This window comes from Pseudopodoces humilis, chromosome 3, assembly GCF_049639895.1.
Source record: "Pseudopodoces humilis isolate 2021_Gansu_Grassland_sample_001 chromosome 3, ASM4963989v1, whole genome shotgun sequence".
Taxonomy (NCBI): domain Eukaryota; kingdom Metazoa; phylum Chordata; class Aves; order Passeriformes; family Paridae; genus Pseudopodoces; species Pseudopodoces humilis.
Genome location: NC_142202.1, coordinates 35,915,010 through 35,940,240, shown reverse-complemented (window position 1 = coordinate 35,940,240; position 25,231 = coordinate 35,915,010). Strand labels below are relative to the sequence as shown.

Here is a 25,231-nt window from a genome sequence, read left to right as displayed (position 1 = left end):
TCCTGCAAAAGTACCCATTGCAATTAACTGCAAATCAGCCTTGAAAACAGCAGAGCCCTCCACTGAATTCCATTTGGCTTTTACAAGTAAGACCATTTAATTTATAGTCAGAAAGGAATTGTATGCAAATGAAAAATAGGAAATAGAATTCAACGTATTTTCCTCTGTGTTTCGCATTACCTCTAAGGAGCTAGGAGTTGTCAGGACTAATTTTGTTACTCAGTTTAGGCAATTTGTCCCTGAGCACAGAGTGAAAGCAGTTCTAAGAAACATTTCAAAGTAAAATCATCTTTGACTACAAACCTTCTGGGAGCAGTTTTTTCCTAGCAGTCAACCTCATTTTGTAGTATGTGCAGGATAGACTTGAGACCAGCTTGCAGTAATTCCCCTTGATCTATACCTGTGGTTAACTGTGAAGAAGATTAGGAGCTGCTGAGTAACTAAGAATGCAGATTATTCATTACACTCCTGTTTTTGGAATATTCCTCCTCCCAGTAATGTTTTCTGGGGAGGAGTGGGGGCAGGAATGGAGGTTAAATGGGAAAAACAATAGAAACAGAAAAACAAATATGAAGGGTAACACTATTTTAAATGGTAGTGGAAAGACAGCATTTTTCCACTCTGGTTGTCATAGCTTTCTAGTTATTCAGCCAAATGCACCTGAAGATTTACTTCCTCTTGATGGTGTTTTCTTCAAAGGAATAATAAATACTTGTAGAACCAGCAGAGGAATGTTCAGAGTAACTCTGCTGTTATGACCTATAGTGAATACCTTCTGCAGCCCCTGAAGTGTAAGTTCTGTTAGTGAACTTAAAAGGCCCTTTAAACCAGCTGTGCTTTAGTTTGTGTTTTGCAAGACCATCACTTCAAGTATGTTCTTTCCTTTGCTTTAGATTACAGATGTTGGATCACTTTGCTGAATGTGTCAAGCAGGCTAAAGGTGTTCGCCAGCAAGCTGTGCAGCTTAATATCTTTACAGCTGTTCTTAGTGCCTTGAAGGTAGGATTTGTAAATTTGCAATGAAGGCCCAAGTTCATCAGTTTGTGTTCAGTATGAAGGGCTGTTAGAAGAATGTTACTAAAGTTACTTAAGAATTCAAAAATTTGAAAATTCCAGAATTGAATTTTTTTACGGATACTAGCTTGAGCTCTTGTCTTCATGTATCAGTCCAGAGAACAGATGAGGCTCATGTAGTCAGCATTCTATGGTTGTCAACGTTCTATAGTATATTCAGACTGTCTTTTCATCTTCAGTCTTATGGTTTTATTTGCACTGGACTCATGGATTTAAGTCATATAGTATATAGATACATGTATACTATATATACATAAATAAGTCACAGATTTGTCATATATACTTAGAAAACCCCTGAAGTCATAGAGTATCCTGCAGTTGTGGCTTGTGTAATTGAATACACAGATATCTTTGGGTTTGCATTTTGGTTGCCTTATTGCACAGAATTCTAGGTGCTTATGCCCAGTCCCACTGACTGCAGCTACTGCTGTGTGCTCTCTGTCTAGACTTGGAAATGCAACCTGATGCCATCAAGTCAGAAAGTAAGACAGCAAGTCACAATGGCTGTCCAGTTTAAGCTGTTACTGGAGCTCCAGTCTTTGGTTGATTGGCAAAATACATTGGCAAAACAGCACCTCAGTTCTTTGCATTGTTCTTAAAAACGTGATCTACATTGCTACAAGTTGAAATGTAGATTCTGAGGCAGATTTCTGGAAGCTCCCGTGCTGTGCCAAGTGGTCAAAAAATTGTCAAAATTGAGCTGAAATGAGGACTTCAGAAAATTACAATTTAAGGCAGAGCCTTCTTGCTCTGTAGTACATGCAGTGTTTTTACTGTATATGTGTTTGATTATTTGTCCCAGAGCAAAAGAAACTGCGGAAGTGCTGTTTAGTGCTACTGTTCTGTAGAGTATTCATATAAGAGGCTATATAAATGTTTGGAAGGATGTGATTATAAAGAAAAAAATACTTCCATGTATCTATAATGTCTTCAATTGAAGTGATGCTTGTAGAAATGTACAATCACCGGTCTGTGGTTTTCCTGTTAGATTTGTGCTGTTAGATTTTTAAGGCTTCTATTTTTTTTTTTCTGAGGTGTCTTGTATAAAGGGAGATAAGATTTGGTAGGACTAGGGTGCATGTAGGTAATGCATTTGATAAAAAAGGCTGGTGCAGCAGGGCTTCCTGTATGTGAAATAGGTAGAGTATTGGCAAATATGAGACCCAGGATGTTGTTGGTTTTGAGTTTTAAATATTTCCAACCAATGTGTTTTAGGATAAACTGTCATAAACTTAAGCAAAAGCACATAGTTTTCACTTGATAGTCTCAAATATATTTTCTTTTTCTCCCCTACTTTTTTTTTTTTTTATAATGTAGGGTTTAGCTGAGAATAAAAGCACATTAGGACCAGAAGAGGTCCGCAAATCTGCTTTGACACTTGTAATGGGTGCCCTTGATAATCCTAATCCTATTTTGAGATGTGCAGCAGGTGAAGCTCTTGGCAGAATGGCTCAAGTGGTTGGAGAAGCCTCTTTCATTGCTAGAATGGCTCAGTACAGTTTTGATAAGTAAGTTTTACAATTTAATGTAATTTGTAATTTAATGTAGTTTGGAAGATTTCTAAATTCCATATTCGTTATTCTTTTCTCTCATGCTTGATCCCTATGGTTATTTAGATCTAAGAAACCTTCAAACAGATTCTTCTCTTTTGGATTTATTTCATGTGAGGAATAAAAGCTGAGTTTTGAAACACTTGGGATATGAAATGATACTGGTAAACAGCTTTTGATGAGTTACTTGAAGGTGACTAAACCATTTCAGATAGATAACATAGCTTACATTAAGTATGTCTGTAATATGAATTATGTAATAGTGATTCTGTTTTGCTAAAACATCCTCTTTAAACATTGATTTAACTGATTTACTGGCCTGAATTTTTTTTTGTGTTCTGTTGTTTATCTTGGGTCTTCAGCAACAAGACAATACGTTTCCCAATTTCTTGCTTAAATTTAAGACATCAGCATATTTGTGAATCAGAATGCAACTGCCTCAGGGCTGCAGCCAGTATTTTCGGATGGGCCAGGTGCATGGGCAGCTTAGTCCAGCTCTCTTACCCCTGAGTAATTAAATTTTACTCACCCTGTCATCTTGTAATAAAGTACATCATCCTTGCTGTCTTTCCTTGGATTTCTATTACTGGGACTTTCCTTATCTTTTCTTATCTAGACGAGCTTGTAAGTTGTTAATGGTTGTCGTTCTGTTGACAGTCAAGTAATTTTTTTATATTTGAGATATGCATTTACTTTGTTGTTCACTGATGGCAAGAGCATGCATGTCTCTTATATACAGCCAGCTAGGGGGTAAAAAAATCTTTGTCATTATTAGGAAATCCCTTCTTTTATCTCTCTTTCTCACCCACCAAAAGGGCTTCTAATTACCAAGTGATGTATGTGGCATACATTCAGAAACAGTATTGTGGAAAATACTCAATAAGTCAATGCATACAACTTCATACAACTAGATCATCCAAAATGCTACTAATTCTGTTTTAGGTTTATTATAAAAGGCCTTCTGTTTTAAAAAATAAAAAGGCTCTATTGGAAAAGTCATAAAAATCGGCTGTAAAAGAAAACAGCTATATTAAAAAACTGGATTTGCAGTGGAAGATGTAGCTGTGGATTTCATTATAATTTCTCAGTGTGTGTTATCATTTTTTTATTCTTGATTCCTTTTCACTGCAATGGTTTTGGAATGATTATTAAGTTATTCTGCTGTGAAACACTTATAAAATCTGGATTCTTTTTATGAATCCTGAAAACTCTTCTAAAAGGTCAAGTTCTGACCAGAAAAAAAGAAAATAATTATTAAAATACCTTTCTTTCCTCTTGTTTTATACGTAACCTGATTTAATAGCAATATAGAATAAGTACATTGGTTTTGCTGTTGTTTCGGCTTCTCAAGATTTCGTAAGATGGCCTGCAAAATTTTATTAGTCTTTTGCCCTGTTGTGGTACTTCAAAGATTCTGTGTAACAAACTTACTGAATGACCTGATTTCTTTATATTTAAACATTGATAGGTTAAAATCTGCTCGAGACGTTGTATCAAGAACAGGCCACTCCTTGGCCTTGGGTTGTCTCCATCGGTATGTTGGTGGAATAGGTTCTGGACAGCATTTGAAAACTAGTGTCAGTATTCTCTTGGCTTTGGCACAAGATGGAACCTCTCCTGAAGTCCAGGTAAAAAAAAAAAAAAGCAATCACCACCAAATTACTTAAAATGTTCAAGATGAAGATTAAAAATCAAACTGCCTGTTCAGATATTCTTTAGTAGACGTCACATGTAAGATGTGTAGCATGTACCAGGGAACATGAAGAAAGTGGATCTTTCCTTACGAACTCCCAGAGTACAGAGTGCCAAACATGTAGTGTAATTAAAATGTAACTTCATGGCTATTTCAAGTGGCAGTTGGAAGTGGTCAGTGGCAGAAGGACATGTGTCTGCTTGTCAGCTGTGCCAGAGTAATGCACTGTGGGCATATTCAAAACTGCCTCTAAAGCAGCATATGTTAGTATGTATCCTTAGCTGCCTAAAAGGAAGCTTTTAATAGCTAGCAGATGACTGACATGTAGTCACTTACTGGCATCTCAGGTGATGAGCAGTAGTTTTCTTTGTCAATTATTCCTGTGTATCTGATACGTATGCAGGACATCATCTTTGCAGAGTTATATTTCGAACACAGAAATCTGTTGCAAGCTAAATTTCAGTTAGGGAACAGAAAGGGAATCAGTAGGAGCCAAGTCTAAGTTAGGGAGGGGTTTCTATCCTCTGTGGACTGTAGGTACGTGAAGTCTCACAAGAGGATATCTTGACTGCTGAAAGTTGCTGGTATTGTAGAAAGTGGAATAAATGTGCTGTTGGAAGAGTAATGCTTTTGGAGGTGCTGAATGTGGGTAGGCACTGCAGTTCAGAATGCTTTTTAAAAATTGAAAGTTGAAAATTGAAATGCTTAAGAAGTTGAAAATATTGGAAAATTGGAAGAAAATGTCTTTACTGTCTCAAGTGAAATATGAGGGGTCAGTGTCCCGGTCTATCTTTACTTTCCTTTACTTTTCCTTTACTTTAGCCTGTTTGTGGCTGTTGTAAAATGAAGAGAGGGCTAGATGGGCTTGTACATGTGTCTTTACAGTAAGAAGTTGAATGTTAGGGGAAAAAGTGCTGATTTTTTTTTCCTTCAGCAATGAAATAAAGCACTAAAATAAATCACTGAGAAAGAAAAAAAAAATAAACTTTTTTTGAGTAAAAGCAAGTATCCTCTGTCTATAACTATTCTTCAAAGATTGTGCTATAGTTGCATAATATAATAGGTAACTTCTTGTCATCATTTTCATAAATTACTGCAAGGAAATGAGTATCTGGAATGGTGACTGTTGTGCTTTAGCGGCAGGAAATTCTGTGCCACCCATGAGTAGGGGCACTTTATACCCACAGCCTGAGAAGCTGTAGTCCCCAGTAACTATAAAAAAATCATACTTACATTTTGGTTTACTGTTAACTTGATAGAACATGTACTTGAATACCTTCTTATTTCTTTTCCTCAGAGTAATAAAAAAAAAAATCAAAGTAACAAAGTTTATCATTTGGGAAAACAAGCCTAAGTTGACTTGGAGATAATGTTAAAAAAAATCTATAAACACAATTTTCAGTTTCTTTTGAATTTCCTTAGTTTTTTTAAGGAAAGACAAAGTGCAATTTGCATATGTAACCAACTTCATGTATGGGTGGGTAACTTGAGGCATATAATTGTGCACCAGTGTTTTCAAAAACAAATTGGAAAGGTTAATGTTTCATTAAAAAGAAAAAAGAAAAAAAGAAGTGTAAAGGGGAAGTCCAGGTGGAACCTGCATATCTACCTTACTTTTCATTGAGAATACAGCACCCAACCACTGTGAAAAGCTACACTTTTAAACCTTATCCCTCACTGGATCACTGTGGTTACACAGATACTGTATGGAAGTATGAACAATGGAAATTTACAGGAATGAAAGGATAAGCTGTAATGTGCTACTACAGGATTAGGACTGTAGAGGTACTTAGATGATTGCTAATGGTTTTTGGGTCGCATCAGAGAGGATTAAAAAGTAGCACTTTTAAAGGCAGGTTTTTCAGCTTATTCCTAGGAGTCTAGCTTTGCAAGAGTAATACTCTTTTAATCTCAATGATATGTTTAATGTGAGAAAATTCTGAAATAAGATCATTTAGTAGGCTGTTATGGAGAGATAGCCAATGCTTTCAGGTCTTTCAGTGGAATTTATTTCCAATGAAATGTCAGTATCCAAAAGACTGTCCTTTTGCCTGCTTCTTGCTTTGACAATTACAATAAATTACTTTGCTCTTTTGTTGTTTACTCACCTTTAACTGAAATAGGTCTATCTTTCACCATTTTCCCCCTCATGCTGTAGTACACTGACTGAAGAGCATTGCTTTTTTCTCTTGCATCCACTAATAAGAAAGTTAGAAAAATGCATGTGAACCTTTCAGGTTGTCATGAAAATCAATTCCTACTGGACTATAAAAGACCATCTCCACCAAGGGCTTTGTTAGCTGCCCATTTTGGACTCTGCCTCCAGTTCTATAGTGGAATGATTCTCTCTTTCTCCTGTCTCCAGTCAGTTTTTGTTTTCCCTTTTTGTTTTAAATAGATGTGCTGTTTGTGCTTGTATTTTTCTTCTTTGAAGTGCTCAAGCATATATCTTTTCTCAAATTCTTTGTCACGTTATTTCCATTATCCCCAAAACTGCTGGGAACCAAAGAATATGTTATATATATTTAAACTCTCAGGTGATTGCTTGAGGTCCTGAAAATTTGGAAACACTTTTGAAGTCAGAGTAGTGAATAAGACATGCTTAAGAATGGAAGTACGGAGCTAGGCTCCAACTGCATAAAAAACTGTTTAATTTTCTAAATGCATTACTGAAAAATACTCTTGTGTTTTTGGTAGACTTGGTCTCTCCATTCACTTGCCTTGATAGTGGATTCTAGTGGACCAATGTACCGTGGGTATGTGGAGCCAACGCTGTCTCTCGTTCTCACCCTGCTCTTAACCGTGCCGCCGTCGCATACAGAAGTACATCAGTGCTTGGGCAGGTGCCTTGGAGCTATAATAACTACTGTTGGGCCTGAGCTTCAAGGTTAGTGGGAATTTGAAGAGAAAAAAAAATAATCTGCTTCGTACAGTGATGATATTGTATCCTTAAATGGAAGAATATAGGTTTTTGTTAGTTGCCGGTGGGGGAGGCAATGTTGGCTGCTTCAGTTTTAGTCCTGCAAACAGCCTCACTTTGATCCTCCTTATGACTGCTTGGGGGTTTTGACTGCGGCTTGAGATTGGTGTTAAGAAGTTTAAGTGACGTATGGTGTTTTGTCTAGTGGTAAATTTGCATGGTAGGTAAGCCATGAAACCCTTGCTGCATGTTTTGCTGTGTGTAGTTTTGTGGGGTGTGAGACAAGGTTTTTCCTCCATTTTTTAAATGTGTTTATTTTATTTTTAACTGATGGCGAGAGCTTAAACTTGTTGCAATTGATGATACTGTGAACTAAACTTATTTCCATTCATTCTTAATATCCTTATGTCTCTGTACCTTATTATAGAGGCTTAAAATCTTGTCATGGCAAACACCGTGTCTGAAATTCTGTGCCTCAGGTGTTAAAACCATGGATTTATAACTTTGTCTAACTGGGATTTTTAGGAATGTTTATAGGATGGTGTTTGATTGATTGCCAGAGAGCCACTAGTGGAATTTTAACTCTAAATAGTTATGAAATAGTTCTAGATGGTTTAATTGGACTTGTGTATCTGTGTGTTAACCTTCTGACCTGGAATATGATTAGCTTTTAAAATAACAACTTAAGTAGAATGTCCTCTGCAGGTTATATTTCTGTAATTCTAAATATTTTTATAAACCTGGTATGGGTGAGTTCTTAAAATACAGAATGGATTTGTTCTTCAAATTAAATACTGTTCTTTTAATATGCTTGTTCTAGTAGAGTAGTGCTACTCATCTATTGGAGCTAATTAAAATTGCCTGCACACATGGATATGAGCTTAAGAGTTACCTGATATTTTAGGAAATGGCTCAGTGTGTGAAATGTTGCTTAGACATATCTAGAATGAAAGAGACTTTGAAAATCTAACTTCAGATAATTAACTGGTTCCATAACCTGGGCAGATGGTCTCACAATATTTCTGAACGGAGATCATCGATCCAGAATTTCATTTGGGCAGGACATTGTTTAACTGAGCTAAAAAAGAGATACTGAAACACTCTGTAGTGTTTCTAATTTGCATGGCAAATCAGAAAGGTTGCATGTTGATCTGAGAACATTTTTGTGATATTGAAGCTTTAATAATTCTTGCTTCTCAGAGGTTTAAAGTCTGTAGTTGTGATAGAAAAGTTTTGCTGTGTTAAGGATATCCTCTTACATCATTAGGTAACGGAGCTACGATTTCAACAATCCGTTCTTCCTGTTTGGTGGGATGTGCAATCACACAAGACCATTCAGACTCGCTTGTTCAGGCAGCTGCTATATCCTGCCTTCAGCAGCTTCATATGTTTGCACCACGGCATGTCAACCTGTCCAGTCTGGTTCCCAGTCTTTGTGTGAGTATCAAATTCATCCCTTTTGGTCCTCAAAGTTACGTGTGTGCTTAGCAGAGGACAGAGGAAGTATTTAGCAAGATATCAAGGAAAGCCATATGTAATAAGCAAGTTATATTTGCAGAAACACTGGAGTACCCAAGCCATTTTATTTATTTTTGGAATGCTGCCCAAACTGAAGTCATAGGGGCTGATTCTCTCACCCTCAACCGTGTAAGAGAGCAAACATTTATGAATAATATGGCTGAGTAAAAAAGATGCTGAAATGCCCTGTTTGCTCCAATTACTTGCATGCAAAGAGGGAAAGGTAGCAGATTTTGGATTTATATTACCACTGTCAGCATATTAGGAGCTGACATACAAATTTTTATGCTGCTGCTGTTAATGTTGCCGCCTTCTTTCATTAGTGTTCTGTCAGCAAGTCCTGGCTTAAGACTTGAAGTAAGGCAAAGGCTTGAACCCAAAACATACCTAATATAAGAGGAAAGGTGGTGTGGGTGTGGTTTTGATGTAGGTTGGTGGGTTTTTTAAAAATAATTACTATTGTAAAAGTTATTTTTAGAGGGTTTAGTAGTCCAATACTGAGAAATTTGAAAAGCTTCTCCCTAATGTCTGTTAGATGTTTTGCAAAGTTGTTTATGCCATTATTTTTGGTGCTGATGACTCAGTGTTACCTGAAGGAATGCAATATTCCTTATGTCAACATTAGACCTTTTTCCCTGTCTGCCATCCAGCTTTTCCCTAGGGCATCCCTAGGTCACTCATGATTAGGTGCTTCTCCCCAACCCTATACACACCCAAGCCCCACCCTGCCCCAAGCACTCCTGGGAGAGTAGTGTGTTTATAGACTCTGTCACTTGTCCCTACACAAAATTTTGCATGAAAGGGGTGCAACACACCCAGAAGTAGGTAAGCTTTTTAGTATGAGTACTGCGTACAACATGACAGAGAGTCCCTACAGCCATTTACCCTGTAAATACCAGTGGGTGGTGTTAGAGACAGTGAAGTTCATACATGAATAACTGGTGCTGTTTTGAAACCTTTTCCCATGGTTTTCTACTGTTTCTCTCCTCTGAGTTTTCTTGGGCATTTCTTCATATTGCAAATGCACAGTCACGTAGGCAAGGCCTGCCTTTATCTGCACCATTAGCCAATTTTTCAGAATGGAATTAATGCAGCTATCAAAATTGAACCGCACAGTTCCACACTCTTGTTTTAATTTCTTCTTCCTGCATTGGCTTCATAACCTGTAGTTATTTTTTTTGTAACTTGAAACAGGAAATACCCTTTACATTAATAAATCTCCCAGATGTTCTGTGTTTTAGGTCATTAAAACAACTTTGGTGTGATATTTAGAAGTTCTTTAAAGACTGCCTGTTTTCTTAGGACTAAATTCTTGTATACTCATATATTGAATAAAGAGGTACTGTTAAAATGCTTTATAAACTGTAGAACTCTTTCATTTAGGGAAGCATTTTCCATTCCCATAATCACCTAATACCAAGAAAGCAAATGGATATTTGGTTTATTAAAACCAAATTACCCTGGAGTAAGTAAAGAATTAGAGTTTCTTAAAGGGCACTCTCTACCTCTTCCATCGTGGAAAAGCATTCACTTCTCTGTGCAGCTACTTCCTCTCAGAAAAATAGAGACCGTACACAATTCTTCTCTAAGGAAAATATTTGCTTCTGCTTTAGATGATTCAAAGGAATTAGAAGCCAGCATTGGTTAGCAAAAAATCTGATGCTGTCTTATTGAGAGGCACTTTAAAGAACTTAATGTTATAGATTCTGTTACTAATGTGAAATGCAAGTTTTATGATAGCTGTCATGTGCAGTGCACCCGATAATGGCTTTTTGTTTAAAAGAATGTGATTTACAGCTGTAGCAGAATATGAGGCAGAATAGTACTGGAGTGTAAAAAATTGGGAACTGTAATTAATCTACATCATACTGGCACAGTAGTTCAAATATTTAAGCTTTTATCTCTTTAACCAGGTGACAGCTGTCAACTCTGTGTATGTCAGCTTTATTTTCATATTTGTATATTATGAAAAGTGCTTCTGTACTTCCAGAACTTGATTCCTAGCAGCTCACACATGGGCTTATAACTGAAAAGTAGAATGCTTTTAGTCCTTAGCAGCATTGATTTATTGATACTGGGGTGCAGCAATTCACTCATCTGTAACGGTTTTGACTTTCAGGTTCATTTGTGCAGCTCTCACTTGCTGCTGCGCCGGGCTGCAGTTGCGTGTTTACGACAGCTTGCTCAGAGGGAAGCATCAGAAGTGTGTGAATATGCCATGAGCTTAGCAAAAAACGCTGGAGACAAAGAAAACAGTGGCATCAGTATGTATTTCTTTCATGTGGCCTTTTTGTGACAGTTGAATGCACATGTGTGCGTATGTGTGCTTTGCCTTCAGAAAGAAGGGAGAAAGCCCAAAACCCTCCTTGTACCCTTAGTGAAAAGACCCCTTAATTGTCTCTTCTGACTTCAATAATTTCTGGCCCCACCCCTGCTTACCTCTGGGATTTTGTTTATAATTTAACTATTTGTGAAATTCAGACTTAAACCTCTCTCTGTCATTAAGGCTGGCAATTCAATAGGGACCACAGTATATATACACAGTGTTTCTGATATTATAGCTCTTGTTATTTGGAAAATTGTCTTAATGGTGTGCTGCTTGATTGAGCTGCCTGGTTGTGTTACATTCTGTTAGCATCACATCTTCAATGCCTATGGACTTTACTGACATGTCTAATTCTTACATATATGATTTTATTTTGAAAATAGGGGTCTCAACAGTGTTGATAAGCACAGTTTTCCTACAAATGTAGAACTGTGAGCTTACTCAAATGGTACCATTTAAGTCTGTCTCTGGGAAGAATCTTTAGAGACCAATGTTATTAGGTTTTTTACTAATTCATGGGCTAATTCATTAGTTTTTTAACTAATTAGTTGTTTAACTAATACTTGGAGGTGTTATTTGCCTCGCAGATGAAATTAATTGCTGTATTAGAATCTTTCTAGCATTGATTCAGAAAAATATCAATAACATCTTGGTGATCTTTGATTGAACTATACACACACAGGTACACAGTGTCCAATTTAAATATGTTGCTCCAAATTCTAAGACTGAGTTCCTGATTTTAGAAAAGCTTTCTCATTCTCATTTTGCAGACATGAATCCTTTTACACCTGGAGCTGGCTCTCGGCGAGACGCTCATTCCCGGCATCAGGGGGTTAATATAACAGAGACAGGCCTGGAGGGTGTCCTGTTTGGCATGTTGGATCGTGAGACTGATCGGAAATTGTGCTCAGATATCCACGATACTCTGGGACACATGCTTTCATCTCTGGCAGTGGAAAACCTTTCTCACTGGCTCATGCTTTGTAAGGATGTCCTTGCAGCTTCCAGTGGTAAGTGTTCTGTCGTGCTCACATAAATGACAATATGTCCTTAGCGTTAGCCTGTTCTGGCAGTACTGGTTTGGAGCTTGTCTTTTATCCTAGTTAAGATGTAGGTTATATTATATACAGAACTTTGATTATTGTGCAATTAAATTGCCACAGAAAGAAGGAATTATCAATGTTAAGTGTCAGTATACTGCTCGTGAAAGTAAAAAGTTAGCTGCTTGATGTAGGATTTCCAGTGGGGAAGAAAGGTGTTTGGAAATCTGATATTTCAGTGTCTTAGTGAAAGCAGACATTCTTTTTAGCCTGTATACATCAGGATTGTACAGAGAGAAGACTCCTGTACACATTCTGAGCTTTCTTTTATGAGGTTGTGTGAATTACTGATGTGATGATAGGTTACCATGGTGATAGAAATTTTGTTTGTTATTCAGCTTTGCAGATTCGTTTGCACAGATTTTGTCCTCTGAGACCTTATTCCTGTTTTTCAGCCTGTAGGATGGCTATGACGCAGAATCTGCTCATTTCCCTTACATTTATACTTGTTTATTGGCATGTGTGAGTTCATCCTGAAGCTGTTTCTAAATGCTGCCAGATTTACATTTACTGATGAGTAATGCTACCAATAACTTCTTTATGCAATGTAGTTACCACAAACCTGCCCAGTGAGAAAGACCTCATTTCCGGAGTTTTAAATTGGCATGTCCTTTTGTTATTTAATGTGGGATGGATCTGAAAGTTTTTAACATGGTTGCCCAATTTCTTATTTAGTTATTAGTCGGAGACATGTCTCGGAGAAAACCATATTTAAATGAATTACTCTCATGTGTATTGTAAGCCAGCAACTTCACTTTGAGCTCCTTTGATCCAAGTAACTGGCATATGACCAAAATGGTTGGCTTTTAAGTAGAGATTTACAAATCAGCCGCATCCAGGTCCTGGATGCCTTCTCAAAACGCTGTTGTTATGAATTGGCATCATCCATGTTTGATTTGCCACAGCCTTTTCCTTTATTGAATATCTTGGCTCTTCAGTTGCTTAAATTTAGACTTTCTAAGAAGCATTCCTTAGTTCCTAAGGAGCATGCATTGTAATAATTTCCTTTAATTGTCCTCTAATTGTTGCTGGAGTAATTTTTGTCAGTATTTTGGCATTTTGCTAATTTAGACCTTGTCATTAAGGACTTACACTCTTATTTCTGAATAGCAGAAGTATATATGCATGTTTGATAAGGGAGTTTCTGGTCCATGTTCAGCTTTTCGTTTTTTATGTGATGGCTGAAATTATTTTTATTTTCTGAAACAAAGTCTCAAACCTACACCTAGAGAAAAGAATTTTTTGAATGTTAATCACATTTTTGGGTTCTATCAGTGGCCTGCTTGGCTATATAGCTGTCCCATGGCATGGAGCTTTGTAATTTTGTTTCAGTTTAACTTGTTTTCGTCTTCCACTTGAAATGGGAGCTGAATAATTCAAAGCTAAGCTGATTCTTTTATTCTGAGCCTGATAATTCTTTTAATTCTGAACCTTATCCTGTGTATTGGCAATTTAATGGGTTAATTTACAAAGCTGAGCAATTTAGATACGGGATTCAGCTATAATTGGTAACTGTGGAGAATTAATGTTATAGGAATTTATCTTGTATCATGTAAGATAAATAAAGAGTAATTTAACCCAGAAGAGAAGTGAAAACCATTTATTTTAATGATACGCTCTTGCTTTTGGACATTTGTCAAATGTTTCTACAGAAGAATTAGTCTGTTCTGAATCTCAGTGTAAGGAAAGATTTGAACTCATGTCCTTAACTGCCTTCTGTGGATTTTAACAGTGACATGTTTTTCTTCCTTGTAATTGTTCCATGTCATAGACATGAGCACTGCTGCTCCCTTGGGAGGAGGGAAGGATGAGGAGTCGGAGAAGAAGGATGAGATGGATGATGACACAATGTTTACCACCTTGGGTGAAGAGGACAAATCCAAGCCTTCTGTAGCGCCTCGCTGGGCCACTCGAGTGTTCGCAGCAGACTGTCTGTGCCGAGTTATCATGCTGTGTGAGAATGCCAACAAGGCACACTTCGACCTCGCGCTGGCTCGTTCAGCCAGACTTAAAAACCCAAAAAGTAATTGCGTGCTTTGGTTTTATTCTTAATTTTTTATTTTAATTTTGACACCTTGTTACAGCTTAAGATTACACAACCAAGAAAAAAAATAAGCACTTATTCTTTCATTCAATTGGCTAAAACCAAAGGAAATGCCCAGCAAAAGTCAATGAAACTGTGTCTTTATAACCACAGTAGTTACAGTACCATGAGCACACAGAATGAGGTTTTCTGGAACATAGCAGTTCTGAAAGACTGGTCTGCTTAGGGGAAAAAAAACCTTAGAGATGCAAAGATTTTTCTCAGTTCTGAAACAGAAGCAATAGCTTCTAGCTAAGGGCAAGCTGGGAGTGTTTTCAGAGTTTAATGTAATGACAGCAATGAATTCAACTTGAGATTATTTTAGCATCTCCAATCTGAAGAGATGCTGGAAAAGAAAAAAGAAGGGATCAAGCTAGGTAATTATTGCTATGGCATTGGTTATAGAGAGAGGGGGATGTGTGTGGAGGGGGTGGTTATAAAAAGACTACTTTATAAAGTTCGTTCTTTTGGTATCCACAACAGTGCTAAGTCTTAGTGTTCAAGCTCATGCTCCAGAGATAGTTTTGTGTGTTAGAGGATCAAAATCGAGATGTCCTTGATGGCATAGTAGTTTTGTGAATAAATGTTTTTCAGATAGCATGAGGTGTTTGTCCTTGAGTTGTCCATGTCTGTGGTTTTTTGAGTCTACCTGTGTAGTGGTCATGAGGATTTTGTGTGTGTTGGATTAATATTGTGAGCATCCTAGAATGTGTGACATTAATGGATATTGATGTCTTTGTTACTGAGGATGTCTGTTATGATATGGAGAGTTACAGGTCTTTGCCTTTGTTGCCTTAGTACAGCCTGGTTCCAGCACTGTGCATTGCTTTTGTGAGAATCTGGTTTTTGACTTGATTTGAGGCCAAGGCCACTGAAAACTAGGAAGGAACAATTTCAGGGAAGTTTTTGTCATGGCATTGTATTACAAAGAAAATAATGAAATAACTGCTGCTTATAGGGTCCTGCAGAGAATTGCATATCATAATCTGGAGAATTTTATCTGTATTTATTTAAAGTGAACTTTGATGTGTGTGGTATCATGGTAAAAAAGGAAAACTCAGTAATCTTCTGCCCCCCCAAATGCAGCTTCTAAAATATTCAAATTTTACTATTGACTCTCATGGTCTGAAAAAGTAAGTGCAGACTTTATCACTGGAGTTTGTAAGCGATTTTTAATCTTTATTTACTGATATGCCTCTGAAAAGCTTCAGCCACAAAATCATTTTCCTTTTTTACCTTGAGACTTGAAAATATCTTAGGCAATTTATGGGCTTCATTAGTCACAGAGGATGTTGTTAAATAATTTATTTTCATGTTAGTTTTACAACACATGGTAATTTCAAATTGAGAGTAAGAAAAGAAACAAAATGAATACATAGAGAAGAATAATCCTTTCGGAAATGTTACCAAGCTGTGTGTTTTTCTCATCTGCATGCTTACAGTCTTAGATGTGGTTTTTGAGAGGAGAACTAGAGGCATACTCAGTTTTAGGTGTTTAAGCTTAACATCAGCAGGGGTCACTGTAAGCAAAGGACTCGAGCAGGAGCAGGAATTACCTTGAAGATTTTCTGTATGTTTGGGGGATCATTCAGATTAGCTTTACTAAATGTCTTAATATATTCTAAGCTACTTAGCCACATTTACGTACTTCATTCTATACAATTTCTGCTCAGTTTTTAAAGCTTTCTTAGGAAGAACAGTCATAGAATCAACGTTGCAGGGATGGGGAAGTGGAAAACAAGAGAGAAAGAAAGCTAGGTTACATTTTTTCCTGCTTCTTCTAAGCATTGAATTTGGACCTTTCAAAACAAATAGACAAAATTAATGCATGTCAATGAGGAAAATGTTGCAAGTATTCATCATGTTAGCTGTCTTTTAAGTTACTAAATAGTTCTTTCTGTTTTGCTCTAAGATGACTTCCTAGTACTGCATCTCTCTGACCTTATCCGAATGGCATTCATGGCTGCCACTGACCACAGCAACCAGCTACGGATGGCGGGGCTTCAAGCTCTTGAGGACATTATCAAGAAATTTGCATCTGTTCCCGAGCCAGAGTTTCCAGGCCATGTGATACTGGAGCAGTATCAGGCAAATGTGAGACCTCCTTCATAAGTTCAGGAAATCATGTATTTATGCCAATATGCCAGTATTAGCTTTGAGAACATTTTGTATTTTCAAAAAAAGCTGTGAGGAGATTTTTCTGTGTGTGAAAATGTGGCACAGAGACTCACTTGTGGATACTAAATGCAAAAAGCAAGCAGGGAACAGAGGCTGGGTGAAACTAAGTCACACAGGCTTCTCACTCTGGCCTGGGAAAGCATAAAAAAGAATCCAGACAGTCCTTGGTAAAGGACAACAATCTGCAGGTGTTGTTTAGTCAAGGGGTGGTGTGCCACTTAAACAATGATGGTAATGTGTTGCTTTAATGACCAATGAGAATTTTACCTCTCGGACCTTCTCGAACATGTGTATAAAAGAAGATTAATAAACTTTTCTCTCTTGGACAATGCAGCCAAGGGAGTCAGTGTTGCACTTATCGCTGTTCCTAATATGGTGCGATACTCCTTCAAATTTTATTTTTGTATCTCATTCTATTTATTGTAATTTAGTAGCTGATAAAATTGAAATTCAGTAGCTTGAAAGCCAAATATTGTAAGTTACATTTAATTTTTGGTAAAAGCGGCTAATAGTTGGTAGAACTAAGTATTGAAAAATATTGTTCACTCGGTTCTAGATTTAATCTAATAAATCTGTTTTCTTGGGAATTCATGAATATACATCTGTTTAAATGAAAACTACAAAAGTATATCACTGGGAAGTGGGCAATTAAAGATTTATTAGGGGATATTACTGTGCTTTTTTTGTTGCATAGAAACTCTTTCACCCCTTTTGTTTTCACTCTGTCTTCAAGAGCTTTCCAAATACTTTTTAAAGGCAGACTTTCATCCTTTTCCTTCTTGCCTTTTTCTTCCTTCTGTAGTGCTGTAACAATTGTTTCTTTCTTTTGGACTTGGTTCCTTTTGTTTCAGGAAAATACTACCTTATAGCAATGGCTTAAAAGGCATGTTTCAGTCAGTATTTGTCACTTTGCAGACTTGATGCAAATCCAGCCATAAACATTTATTTTCACATTGCTGTTCCTTTGGACATCAGATTGTTGTTGCCTTATTGATCCTCAGCAGAAGTTGCACCTGTAATACTGTAATAATTAAAAGGATATTCATTAATTAGAGGGAAGATAATACCATGTATTTCACAGAGGTAGTTGAGACTTAAAAAGGCAATGGCTAAGCAGAAAAAAAAAGTAGTTTAAGACTTTGTTGTTGTTGTTTAAAGCATGCTATTGCACATGTTTGCTAGACAGCAAGGATGATTTTGGGATGTAATTACAATGCGAAATTTGGCAATCTTGTCTTGCTTGTTCACTTGTCCTTGAGCCTTAAACAAGGTGAGATAAACAACACTGTGTCCTTATTGTAGCTGTATTTTTAACTACCCTTCTTATTAACAGGTTGGAGCTGCTCTGAGGCCAGCTTTTTCCCAAGACACACCATCTGATATAACTGCAAAGGCCTGTCAGGTACAGTGGAAAACATTCACATATTATAAGCAAAATTAATTTTCTTTCTCTTTGGAAGAAGGATGCGAAAGAGAAATAGTATCAAATGGCTGGGAGATGCTGTAAGCTTAAGCTGTGATGTTTTTGCAACATCTTTTGAGTTTCATAGTAATATATTTTGTTCCTCAGATGTGCAGAAGTTCTTTTAGGGAGCTGCATCAAAAAATGTATCTGGGACAAACTATGTCTTCATGTCAATCCTGCATGAAAAAAGAAGAAAAAAAACCAAAAAAAAACCCTTTGCTTAATGAGACCAGTGGAAGTTTATTTCGTCTTTCAGTCTGATCAAATATTTGGATTACTGATAATTTACTTTCAAACCCTAAACTTCAGTTTAATTTAATGCTCTAGTTCAGAATTTAGAAGATCTGAGCATTCTCATTACAGTCATAGTAACCATGTGTCAGTGAAAGTTTGCTAAAAGATTTTTTTCCTTTGGATGTGCGTGGCATTGTTTTCTTGTGTGTGATCTTGTGTACTGCAGTTTGAATCAACTAGCAGGAGCATAGCTGTAGTAGTAAGTGGTTTTTAGAGCTAAAGAAACTACTGTGGTTTAAAGCAGCAGTTTTGTTATCTATGCAGACATAAGTTTTAAAATGATAACTCTGTGTTTCTGAGTTTTGTTTAGTAAATTTGGGTCATCAGGAGTGTGATTTTGTGTTGTTCTTTTACACACTTAAATTTCAGCAAAACTTGCAAGGATAGATCAATTATGGCATATCTTGGTATGTACATGTAGGACAAAATATATTCATCCTGATTTACAGAACGTTTCTGCATGTTTACGTGAAGAAGCAGTTTGTGTGAAAACATTTAACATTGTTTATAACTTGTCAAAATCTTTTCTATTCAAGCAATTTCAAAGCAGATGTGTGCGTTTACACGATCAAATGGTTGGAGGTTAGGTTTGGATATTTAACTCTCTAGAAGTTACATGGACAGTGTTGGGCTTCCCTGAAGGAGTGGATGTTGTTATAGTTTTATGTCATTAGTGAAACAGATGTTGACTTGCTCAGCAGCAGGATTGAAGCTGGTCTTATTCCTACTGTGAATGAATAACAGTTTTGTGAGAAGTTTTCAACAGCTTTGTCCTGTACCTGTTTGGGACACCTTTAGTGTTTGTGTTGAAGTTATTATAAGTATGTCCATCATTCCAGATCATGGGAGAGTTCCTTCTCCAAAGGATTTCATGGAACTGATTCTCTAAAAGAAAAATAAATAATTGGAGATAGGTCAAAAATGCCTTTAAAAAAGAAGTAAAACCTGAACTGCTTGAGTTTTGTGAGTTTTTTTGCTTCTGATCCTTATCCTTGTAGAATAACCTCCAGAATAAGAGCAGCTCTTCTGAAAGAATTTGTCCCTTTTTCTCTTTGTAAAAAAGCAACTGCACTAGAGTTCTTCTATTGCCTGCATTATGTCTGGCATGAATGTGTTTCAGAGGATGAGTGCCAATGTATAGCATTAGTCAGGAGCAGGCAATCTGTGATGTTTGTTATTTTAAGTACCTGTTTAGATCCATTTAATTCAAATGAAAAGTTGAGAGACGCCCAACTGTCTGTCCACCATTGTGGACAGATTGTTCTAGGTGTAGAACTGTGGGTTCCAAATCATAGCTCAAGCTTTCAAATAATTTCTGGGTGTTTTCTTGACATTAATTATTTGAAAGCTTCCCACTAGTATGGAGCCTTATATATTGATATGAGATGTGAGGGGTTTTAAAGATACACTTTTGTTGATTGCTGTCCAGTATATTCCTGACAGAGAATGTAGTGACTCATTACCTGAATGATTTGACCAGATATTTGGGAACAGAATAAAAAATTTGTTATATCCTATTTATGGAAGATCGAAAAATTATAAAAATATTTTCCATGTCTCTTAAGTTCCCTTGTAATGTGCATTGCAAATATAGCCTTTATAACCACTGTCTTGAGTAATTCTGTTGTCATGGGTGGGGAGAAAAAAGAAGAAAACCTAATTGATTTGTCTTAGGCAGGAAGACAGAGGCTAAGCTTTCCTGGTGGTTGTTTTGGGTTTGGTTTTCTTACTAATTTATTTTTTTTTTTCATTTATAATATAAGGTTGTTGCTAGTTTAGAATGATTCTAAACTTTGTTGTCTAGGTATGTAGCGCTTGGATAGGAAGTGGGGTTGTAAGTGACCTGAATGATCTTCGCCGAGTTCACAACCTTCTTGTCTCTTCCCTGGATAAAGTGCAAGCAGGAAAGGGATCTTCTAGCCAGCTTTACCGAGAGAGCGCGACCACTATGGAAAAGCTTGCAGTTCTGAAAGCATGGGCTGAGGTAAACAATGACCATTAAATCTGTAAAAGTTTGGAAACATTTTACAATGTAATAGCAGCCTCACACCCCACACTGGCTGTACATGCCTTCCTCCTAACCTCTTGTGCAGTTCTGCTCCTGGGATGTTTTAAACTCAGTATCTTTCTCTGCCATTCTGTTGAGCCATATTTACACTGAGGCTTGATTGTCCTTTGTTTTACTGCATTCTTCTCTATACAAATACACACTCATACCCTATCAGATTTTTAATTTCTTCCCATCTTACTGCGCTTAAACTTGGATAAAAAACCCCACAAACAAGAAAACAAAAAACCCTAAAAATCAAACAGCCATAAACTATATTCTTGGAAAACATTGCAGTTAGTTAACTAGTTAACTAACTAGTTAGTTAACACTGTCAAGAGTTTAGAATTGACACATTTTTAGGAAGAAAGTGTATGGCCAGATTGTTTTAGGAAAGACCTGTTTATGAACCTAAACATTATATATATACTGGTAGAAGTAAAAGAAAGGATTTCAATAAAATGGAGTTGTATTGAAAATCTCTTTTTTTCAGTAATTTTCTGGTGAATTTTATCTGTATGGAATCTGTTCCATTTGTGTGGTAAAGGCTGCTGCTTTCTTTTCCTTTTAGAATCTCACAGTACATACTTTGACGTGTTTTACTTCTAGGTATATGTCGTTGCCATGAAAATTAAGAAAGAAGCAGAAACCAAACCAAAGCGTGTTTTAAAGAGCACAGAGGAGGATGAGGATGATTTTGGTAGTGTGGATGAGTTGCCACCAGACAGTTTGATAACACTTGTACAACCTGAACTGCCTGCACTGAGCCGTCTCTGGTTGGCTGCACTGAAAGATTACGCTCTTTTAACTTTACCAGCTGAATTTGCTACCCAGCTTCCACCAGATGGTATGCACTGAAATCTCTTTTTGTGCTTTGCAAAACAGAAAGAAGACTGTAGCTGGACATTCAGAATTATTCTATAAATTATTTGGCATGCGTGTTTTTTATGCAAGTGATAAATTTCTGCCTGAGCATGTAATAGCAATATTTCCTAACTTTGAATATTTTTTCCTTCAATTTGCGAATATCCTCTTTATTTAAATCACTGAAATCATTAAAATCATGTCTTCGTAGAATTAAGAGTACTTCTTTATCTCTAATACTTTGTTACCAAATGCAAAAAGATTTTGGCTGTATGAGAAACATAGCCCCTGAAATTAGAGCAGACACTGTATTTTACTGAGTTAAGAGTGAATGCTCTAGATTAAAAATGCTGCAAGACCCGATGACTGTGCCTGCCTTTCTTGCTCTCTGCTTACTGCTTTACTGAGGCCAGTGCACTCTCTCATGAGAGGTACTAATATTGCTACTACAGAAGGAGAATTGGCATGTACTGCCACTTACAAGTATTACACCTGATTATGTTTATGATCAAGCACACCCAGAGTAAATATACTAATAAATTTAATTTTTTTATCTGTTACTTGCAGAGAATTTCAGAATTTACCTTTGCTTTGTTAATTTAACAGGAGGAGCATTTTACACTCCAGAAACAATTGACACAGCTAGACTGCATTACCGAAACTCCTGGGCTCCCATACTACATGCAGTGGCACTTTGGCTAAACAGTACAGGATTTAATGTGTCAGAATCAACAGAAGACACCGCTGCAGCAATGCCCAATTCTCAGAAACGTGCTACATCCATTATGTTAAACCAGACGCCTGGAACTCCGCCTACCACTAAATCTTTGCCAGAGATAAACAAAGATCGAATGCATTTAATTTTGGGTAAGAGTTACAAGTTTAGAATGCAGTAGCAGCATGTTATGGTATGAAATGCTATGAAAATGACAAAAGATACTTTTCTTGAAATTGGTGAAGGTCAAAATTCATTACATGTCTGGACAGTAAAGTTTTGAAAATCTTTGTCTCATCCTCCCTTTTATCTCTCTGCCTTCTGTGTTCTTTGTAGCTTTGACAGAATATTTGTCAGTGTGATTACTGTGATTTATGTAATTGAATAAAATGAGTAGGAACTGATCTACACTGTAGTATAATGCAGGTAATACAAAATGTTATGCTTCAAAGATGCAAAAGCTATGAGGTTAATTAAAATACACACCCTTATAAGAATGCTGCTTAATAGAGACTGATATTTGGCAAGTCACATGGAGTAGCTTTTGCATCAGTTTTTCATCTGGGAGTAGCATTCACCTTTGTTGTTACTTAACAGTTTTAAGAAGTGGATGTAATCTCTTATTCTGAGGAATGCCAGCAGTTTGCTGAGATGTAGATGTTTAAATCCAGAATTAAGTGCTATGTGTATAAGATGAATATTGTGTGATTTTTGGAGCTTAAGTTAATTTAATTTGTCTTTACATATAAAGGAGTTCAAAAAAATGAAACTCATTTGACAACTGAAGGTTTCACATAACTGAGTTACAGATCTTAGAACAAAGTATGGATTTCTGTTCCGTAATCTTAAATTGCTTGTTGTCTCTGTGTATTATTTATCCTGACAAATTTTGGGCAAGATGTGATGCAGAAGAGGAAGCAAATACATTTCTTCTGCATAGACCCTCTGTTAATTGAAAGGAAAAAGAATTGAGAAAAACATTTTTTTTTCTAAAGTTGTTAAGAACTTGCCATACTTAGAAAAAAATTTTAAAAAAACCCTTGTTTTTATGATGATGTTAACAATCTTTTTAATTATTGCTCTTTTCAGGTGTTAGTATACAGTTTCTGTGTTCCCCAAGACCTGAAGAGCCTGTAGAGCATGTTACATCTTGCTTACAAGCACTTCATACTTTATTGGATTCCCCTTGTGCCAGGATCCATATTGCAGAGGATCAGGTAGTGTATGAGCATGTTGTAATAATCAGCTTTTTCTATGTCTTGGTCTTTCATCTATGATGGTTACAAGAACTGTAATTATTTTTTGTGTGAGAAAAGCATTTGTTCGTCATAAGCAAGTGACATAACAATTGGGAATTGTTTAGTCCTGATTAATGTTTTTCTCTGTATTTTGTTTTGCTGCAGCTCCTTGGTGTTGAACTCCTGAGTGTGCTTCACCGACTCCTCCTGACCTGGGACCCTCCTTCAGTCCAGCTACTGGTTACAGGAGTTGTCCAGCAGATAGTAAGAGCAGCTCAAGATTATTTGCAGGAAAAAAGGAACACACTAAGTAAGATTCTGAAAACACGGCTTGCTTTGCAGAGTAAATAAGCAACAGATTTTCATATTGGGAAAGGAACTCCTTTCCCAATATGAAGAAAGTTGCATTAGAGTATGGTTACACTGAGGAGGAAAATGCTGTGTATTCCACAGATAATTTTGATAGTGTTCATAATTACATGCTGATTTCTTAACTCTTGTAAGGTGTATCTTTTCTTCCTCTGATCATTCTCATTTCATGTCATGATTTTTATGAATTTTTCTGGAGTAAGAGTAGTGCAAGCCATACCCAGCACACCCCCCTTATTAAAACCTTGCTCAGTTTCCTTAATGTTTCTCTTCTGATTCCCTCCTTAGCACTTCATTTACCTTATTTCTGAAGTTTAATGGTTTAGGCATAAGTACAGGGTATTGTGATGTGTCCCTGGCACAACTGACATTCATGAGATGAGTGAGCTACTCCTGAAACCAGTATGAAAAGTTGCCTGCCCAGGAGATCTTGCCAGGAAGAGGAGCAGACTTGCACCTGGGTTCTTACTTCACTGACATTCAGGGCACTCAGGGCGTGTCAGCTGCCAGGAGCTCTGGGAACAGGGTGTGCAACAGGAGCTAGGCAGTTGGCATGGAAAGGCATGCTCATGCTGCCCAGAAGTGCTGCTCAAGACTGTACAGGACTGCTGGAGTCAGCATAATGATGGCAGTGACATACAACACCACAGTCTGCTGACTGAGAGACAATCACCTCTGCTGCATCAGAGGTCTAATGACCAGGTTTGAAATTCAGATGAAAATGCTGATGTGCCTGTGCTCCAGAGCCTTGTCTGTGCAGCCAGGGCAGAAGTGACATTGGTCTCACCTATGAGATCTGAAGGAAGTGTTTGTGAAGGTGAGCATACCCTGTGGTGTCAGGAAAGGTAAATGGAGGAATTAAATCTTCTTCACAGAGGTCCTGCACGTGCAGGAGCTGAAGTCCCATGTTTCTCAGAAGGTGGGACAGCCATAGGCTATGCTGGAATATGGCCCTGGAGGATGATGCTTCCATGAAGGTGGCGCCTGCAATACTGTGACTTCCAGCAACAAAAGCCACTATCTCCATATATCCAGTTGGAGAACATGGCAGAGATCTGGCAAGAGAGGAGGAGCCAGCTGTCCTATTTTGACAGATCAGAACTGGTAACACTGAAAGAAAGTGAAGGGTGATACCAGCCAGGAGCCACAGGCTGTCTGATCAAGAAGGGGAGGTGAATGGAGCCATGTTAAACCAACCAAAAGAAGCATTTCAGTCAGGCTATGGGAGCCTCATGAGAGGCTTTTACCATCCAGCCATGTGCTGGAAGGGTGACACTGCTGGAGGCTAACACTCAGAAGTGTACGAAGCACAGACTTTCTCAGTCCAGATGCTGGACAGTCCAAATAAGGGTGTGGCTCAGTTGTTTTGCTCTGCACTTATACAGAAGAAATGGTTACAGAGGTTAATGGTAGTTCAGGCTGTACCAGCTATATGATAGTAGAGGTCATAATTTCAAGGGAAAGAAAGAAAATGAGTAGCAGAGCAAAAGCTTTGGCCTTACTTGGCTTATGCGGGGAGCTTGTAGATGAAATCTTGTGGTAAGCTTTTCTGAAGGGCAAAGGGAAGAGGGTTCATTCATATTTGGTGACAAAATAAAGCTCATTCACAATGATCATGGCAGGAGGCTGATTTGGCTGAGCAGGAACTTCTGACTGAGCTCAAATGTGACATGGAAGTGCATGGATGTTGGAAATGGAAGCAAGCTGCCAAGGAAGACTACTGAAGACTTCGTGGGTATGGAGGAGTGGAACTGGGAAAGCACAGTTCAGGTGAAGCTGAGACTGATGATGAGAACA

The 25,231-nt window shown here is 37.4% G+C and overlaps 1 protein-coding gene across 3 annotated transcripts in view; it reads left to right on the top strand.

Moving 5' to 3' along the window:
* HEATR5B (HEAT repeat containing 5B) overlaps window positions 1-25,231 on the top strand; it is a 58,234-nt gene that overhangs the window by 18,512 nt on the left and 14,491 nt on the right. For all 3 annotated transcript variants that reach the window (XM_014255955.2, XM_014255954.2, XM_005526894.3), the window contains exons 17-31: window positions 894-999; window positions 2,392-2,582; window positions 4,093-4,252; window positions 7,015-7,204; window positions 8,505-8,674; window positions 10,875-11,019; window positions 11,852-12,091; window positions 13,953-14,204; window positions 16,177-16,358; window positions 17,776-17,844; window positions 20,006-20,185; window positions 20,858-21,095; window positions 21,719-21,979; window positions 22,917-23,044; window positions 23,231-23,375. In XM_014255955.2, the coding sequence (XP_014111430.1) occupies window positions 894-999; window positions 2,392-2,582; window positions 4,093-4,252; window positions 7,015-7,204; window positions 8,505-8,674; window positions 10,875-11,019; window positions 11,852-12,091; window positions 13,953-14,204; window positions 16,177-16,358; window positions 17,776-17,844; window positions 20,006-20,185; window positions 20,858-21,095; window positions 21,719-21,979; window positions 22,917-23,044; window positions 23,231-23,375 (2,657 nt within the window). The remainder of the gene's footprint in view (window positions 1-893; window positions 1,000-2,391; window positions 2,583-4,092; window positions 4,253-7,014; window positions 7,205-8,504; window positions 8,675-10,874; window positions 11,020-11,851; window positions 12,092-13,952; window positions 14,205-16,176; window positions 16,359-17,775; window positions 17,845-20,005; window positions 20,186-20,857; window positions 21,096-21,718; window positions 21,980-22,916; window positions 23,045-23,230; window positions 23,376-25,231) is intronic.